Source organism: Coloeus monedula (assembly GCF_965178545.1).
Source record: "Coloeus monedula genome assembly, chromosome: 3".
NCBI lineage: Eukaryota > Metazoa > Chordata > Aves > Passeriformes > Corvidae > Coloeus > Coloeus monedula.
The window spans coordinates 86,221,457-86,227,493 of NC_138783.1; the positions used below are offsets into that span (position 1 = coordinate 86,221,457).

The following is a 6,037-nucleotide window of genomic DNA, read 5'->3' on the forward strand; positions in this document are numbered from 1 at the left end:
CTTCCAAAGATCTCTACCACTGAAACTCCATGCTGGTTATCCTAATCAGGCCTGTTTCTGTCTTTTCAGGTAAATACCAACAGCAACATTTGACAGTACATTTGCTTTTTCTTTAAGGCCTGAGTTTCAAGACCAAATACATGCTGTAAGCACCCTGAATGATGCTGTCCAATGCCACCAAAACACCCTGAAGAGAAAAATGGGATGCATTTGTTGGTGAGCCTTAGTTGTCCCCCTTGGGCAGGAGAATTTTGGAAAACCTTCTAGTGACTGAAGTGCACATGTCACACCATCAGTAATTAAGCAATGGCCATCCAGCCTTATATGCTCTTGCACATCCTGTTCTAAGATGTCACTCTGGGCTACTTGCTCCTTTCTCAGCTTTAGATATTCCCTATGCTTTTTTAAGAAGAGTTTTCTAATGAACTCAGGTGCACTGAATACAAACCACAAATTGCACTTGCTATATTTTGTACACTTTGCCCAGTGGAGCCCTTTTCACATTATACAAAAATTAAACAATTAAAATAATCACTTATGGGGAGCAATCAGGCTAGTGAACAACTTTTGTTGACAGAAATAATTATTGATACAGAAAATGCATCTATCGTAGAATATCCTGAGTTGGAAGAGACCCACAAGGATCATCAAAGTCCAACTCCTGGCCCTGCACAGGACAGCTCCAAGAATCACACAATGTGCCCAGAGCATTGTCCAAAAACTTCTTGAGCTCTATCAGGCTGGTGCTGTGACCACTTCCCTGAGGAGCTGTTCCCGTGCACAACCACCCTCTGAGTGAAGAACCTTTTCCTAATATCCAACCTGAACCTCCCTGGACTTCAGGCCAATCCCTTGGGTCCTGTCACTGGTCACCACAGAGAAGAGATCACTGCCTGTCCCTCCACTTCAGCTCATCAGGAAGCTGTAGACTGCAATGAGGTCTCCCCTCAGTCTCCTCCAGACTGAACAAACCAAGTGCCCTCAGATGCTCCTCACACGGCCTCCCCTCTAGGCCTTTCAGCACTTTGCAGCTCAAATATGGAAACAGCTTCAGAAAAGACTAAATAATTTCCGATAAGTGGATTTCCTCCCAGCTATAAGAATCAAGTTAAGCTAGATATCAACACTTCTTTCCTCATCATGATGAACCATTTAAGTGAAACTACGTGTGGATTTTGAAAAACATATGAAAGATATTTACCACCTGAAACAGCATGATGAGATTCCCTGTCAAGGTGAGGAGAATGCTTAACAGTTGCATCAGACAATTCTGTGACTGCAACTTGCTAAGAACAAATAAACAGGATATACTGGATTTTAATCTCCCATCTGATTTAAGAAAATAAGTACCGTATCATCTTTTGGTATGCACAAAAATCTTATTTTCTTTCCAAACCTGTCGGTACAAGCCAGGCTGGGTGTAGTCCCAGAAAAGCCTTCCAATATAGGTTACCTGACATAGGTTATCAAGGCATTAGTACAGGTATTGTCTATCTCTACAAATACCATTATTAAATGCCACTGGAACACCCAGAGACAAATTCTGGTGTCACAGGCACTGTGAGAGAATGCAGAAGTATCCTTAGATAATACACAAGGTTGTTCCAGCACAAAATGAGACCCTGTAATTCTTACTTCAAGCAGAAGCCCAAGGATGCAAAACTGTATGAAGCGTGCTACTGGGAAATGAACAGATTTGTTCCAAAACATTTTTATGACTATATTTTCCTGTCAGATAATGAAAGAAACCTGCTTCTTGTGCCAACATACTCTCACATGGGAAGATAAAGGGAAAAAAAAGAGCTAAAATAAATGAAGGTTCATCCTAACTTACTGACATGCTGTACAGCATAACACTCAGAGCACAAAAATGTACAGTGCAATTCAAACACCTCCTCCATGATAACATCTTTGAACTGCCTTTATTTTCAGCACTTTATATAAATACCGCTTTCTTCCTGATCCTGGATTATCCTCAATTTGAAACTCATATTCTGGGTTTGTATTTGAGGACTGCATGTAAACATCCCTATAATCCTGTACACTCTTGTGGGGCCATTTAAAGACCACCAGACTGTAACGGATTCAAAAGCAGTCTCCATGAAGTTATGAAACTGCATCCCTAAATTACAACTGAACCTTCTATCCCTACATCAAGAAATTAAGAAACAAAGGTACTCGCAGATACATACACACCCTCTTCTCACATAAGTTGCAGGATATCTGCAGGAACATGTAATTTTAAAATCCAAAATAAAACTTCAGGGGTTTTTTTTGTTTGTTTCATTTGTTTGTTTGTTTTTTAAGAAAAGGTTTTATTTGGGAACTTCATTATTAATTTGTCTTAGCCTCTTAGGAAACATTTGCTTTTTTCCAGGAGTTGCCAGCTGAGAGGATGTTATTGTTTGGAAGGGATGTGATCAGGAGGACCCTGTGCACGGCACAATGTGTCAAGCCCGGAAGCGAGGGAAGAAAAGTGATTCTCTCATTTGACAGAGAAAACAAAACAGAAATATCAAGCATTTGCCTTCCAGTTTCATTCATCCCTACATGTGTTCCAAAGAAATATATTAGTCACCTGTATCTTACATGAGTATCACCAAAGTGTATCAATACATGTACATTAAAAAAAATCCTACTTTCAAAACAATTACAGATTTCTTTAGAAAAGCAGATTTCTGCCACAAACATCTTCAAAACACATAAGCAGGCGAATGCTTACCCTCTCTGCACGACTGCTTACCCTGCTGCTCTGAACGATGGGCACGGTTCCCCTTCCCTCAGCCCCCTACCTACAGCACCAGCAACCAACACGGGCAGAGACCCTGCAGAGCAGGTTTGGAGCAGGAGAGCTGAGTCCTGCCCTGCAGCAGGCACCGTCCTGGCTGGTCACTGACCTCTGCAGAGACTTCACAGAAGCCTCTTATGTTTCAGTAGCAGTAGGACAGAGGCCAGCATGCCTCAGACCTCCAGAAGGGCAATGCTCTCCCAGGAGCACCTTCCAGGCCCTCTAGTTCCTTGCTGAGAGGCTTCACCTGGGGGATTTTAAAATTTTCATGCAGTTTGTTTGTAGCATACCTGTGCTTTGTACACAAATCATGGTTTCACGCTGAAAGGGCTCCAAGAGTGATGCCGTACTCGGAGGACACCTCTCACCAAACCCTTCTCGTAAATAAAACATCCCGCCTGCCCTCTCCACGCAGCCCAGAAGGAACACAGCCACACTGAAGCCGCAGCGGGCCGGGGGGCCTGGACCCTGCCGCGCTGCCTGTACCCGAGGCGAGGCGGGTGTCCCTCAGCCGGGGCTGCCCCCGAGGGAGCGCCCGGCCCACCAAGTGGGCGCCTACCATGCCAGCGGTGACCCCCGCGCTCAGCTCTGCCCGACGGCGCTCGCCCGCCTGCCCGTCCGTCCGTCCGTCTGCCCTCGGGCCCGTCCGGGACGCGGGGCTCGGGCTCTACCGGGCGTCGCCGGCGCTGAGGGGGTAGGCGAGAATGCTCATGGCCTCTCCGCACGCCGCCTCAACCTGCCGCACCTGCTGGCGGCTCAGGCGCTCCCGCCAGGCGTGGACGGCCTCCCGCGCGTCGCGGGCGGAGATGAGGAAGGGCCGGTCGGAGGAGTAGGCGGCGCCGCGGGTCATGTTGAGCACGAAGTTCTCCAGGGCGGGCGGCACCGTCAGCCCGGCGAACCGCAGCAGGCGGCGCAGCTCGGCGCGGGGCTCTCGCACCAGGTCCTCGTAGCGCAGCTGCGTGTAGCGGCGGCGGAGCCAGCCCGGGGCACGCCGGGCCAGGAGGAGATCGCGGAGCCAAGCCTGGCAGATCACCTCCAGCGCGCCGCCGAGGAAGAACTCGGCGCGGTGCTGCGGCTGCGGCGCCCGCCCGCCGCCCAGCAGCCCGGGCGGCAGCAGGAGATGCTGCTGCTGGTGGCGGGCCGGGCCCCGCGGCTCGGCGCGGTGGCGGCTGCGCAGCACCTGGACGCTCTCCCGCAGCAGCGCCTGCCGCGCCTTCAGCCGGGAGTTGTGGACGGCGCGGGGGTCGCGGAAGAGCTGCACCACCCGCAGGTTGAGGCCGGGCTCCCGCAGCAGCGGCAGCAGCGCGCCCAGCTCCAGCAGCCGCACGTCCTTGATGACCACCACCGGGTACTTGCGGCACTCGGCCTCCAGCTCCCGCAGCGCCCGCGGCGGACACGTCTCCTCGCAGGCGGCGCCGTCGACGAGCCCGATCTCCCCGCGGGGCCGCGGGGCGGCGGGGCAGAGCGGCGGCGAGCAGATCACCTTGTTGGTCCGCCAGCCGAAGATGCTGGCCGTGGTGAGGTTGGCGGCGGCGGGCGGGGCGGGGGCCAGCGGGTCGCGGGGGCCGGACGGGGCGGCGTAGAGGCGGAGGACGGAGAAGTCGCATCGGAAGAGGGCGCGCAGCATGTCGCGGAGGGCTCCCTGTAGGCTCAGCGCGTCCCCCGGGTAGAGCGCCTGCCAAAGGTGCCACATGGGCTCATACAGGTAGAAGACGTCGGGGTGCTGATTGAAGAGCTCCCCGAGGAAAGAGGAGCCCGTTCGCCAGGTAGCGTGCAGGTAGATGTGCCGCTTCCCCGTCGTCCCCGCGCTGCCGTTACCCGCCGCCCCGGCCGTGCCCGCCTCATCCTCCTCCTCTTCCTCGTCCAGCGGCGGCCGCTGCTCCCAGCCCCACTCACTCAGCGCCTCCTCCAGGCTTGGGCAGCGCCGCAGCAGCGGCTCCTCGTCTGCTCGCCCGCGCCTGGCCCCATAGTCCAGCGCGTAGGGCACCAGCAGGAGCAGCAGCAGCGTGTACAGCACCAGCACCGCTGCGAAGCGGCGATGTTCGCCTCGCCACCGTCGCCGGCCCTTCATCGCGGGGGCCGGCTCGGACCCCGGCTCCGCCGACCCTCTGTCTGCCGGAGGGTGGCTCTTTGCGGACAAGCAAAGTTAGCGGCGACGGCGGCGGGGATGTGGGCGGCGGGCGGTCCTCCCCGCCGGGGAGCACGCCCACGGGCACGCCGGCCCGGCTCCGAGCCGCTGGCCGAGCCGCCCGCCCGCTCTCGCCGCCGCCTCCTCCTTCTCCTCCTGCTCCTCCTCGCAGCGCGACGCGGAAGCGCCCGCACCTGCCTCCGCCGCCGCTTGAGCAGCCGCCGGCGGCGGGGCGCGGACTGCTGCTGCTCCCGGTGCCGCTGCGCCGGGCTCCGGGCCGCCCCTCGCCCGGCCTCCCTCCCTCCCTTCCTCCCTCCCCCCGAGCAGGGCCGGAGGGGCGGGTTCGGTACGGCGGCACTCACCCCCGCCCGGGAAGGGGCGCAGCGAAGAGGAGGTGTGTTAGTCGGGACAGGTACCGAGCAGCTGAGGGTGTCCCGAGGAGGAGTGGTTGGTCCTGCTCTTCACCAGAGCTCCGGAGAAAGAACACGCAAGACGCTACAGTAAAGAGAAGAGGTGCAAATGTATTTTTAGGGTAACTGGCAGCTATTAAAATCTGCAGTGAGTTTCAGAAATGCTGCAGTTCGGCGCTGTAGAGAGCTGCGGGGTTTCTCAGCCACATTTTTGTCTACGTGTGTGTGCTGCTGCGATGCGGACATCTCGATCGTGACTCATTGTTCCAGTTCTTACACCTCTGAGTTCCATATCTGTCTGAGCGGGTCACCCTTTGCAGCTGGTAGGAAGAAATGGGCACCCACTGAGGGACATCTGTATCATGGATGTCTTCCTGATAGCTCTCTTTATTAACTACAGTAGGAGCATAAAGTTACCAGTTCAAACTTAGACTTCTAGTTTTTTAGATGTCTAAGATTAGTTGAAATCTCCTTGGGGGTGGAAAGTCAACAAGATGTTGACTTCGGGTGTTTAAAGTAAAATGTACCGTCTCAAAATCTCCAGCCCAGCCCCTGCCTGACATTGGAAGATGCTCACATAAGGAGATGGACCATGATCCCATGTTCCTGGTTAAGGCATCCAGCTGTCAGGAAAGAGAGCTGATGGTGTAGTGGGAGCTGCTGACTGTCCTGACCTCTAGGCAATAGGTGGCATCCTCTGTAAAACACTAC

General features: G+C 54.5%; 1 protein-coding gene across 1 annotated transcript; it reads right to left on the bottom strand.

Moving 5' to 3' along the window:
- Positions 1–3,390: 3,390 nt before the first annotated feature.
- CHST7 (carbohydrate sulfotransferase 7) lies at positions 3,391–4,859 on the bottom strand (the record flags this gene model as incomplete). Its single annotated transcript, XM_082277649.1, has 1 exon — positions 3,391–4,859. One exon carries the CDS (start codon positions 4,857–4,859, stop codon positions 3,456–3,458), a length of 1,404 nt encoding a protein of 467 aa, XP_082133775.1. The 3' UTR covers positions 3,391–3,455.
- Positions 4,860–6,037: the final 1,178 nt, after the last annotated feature.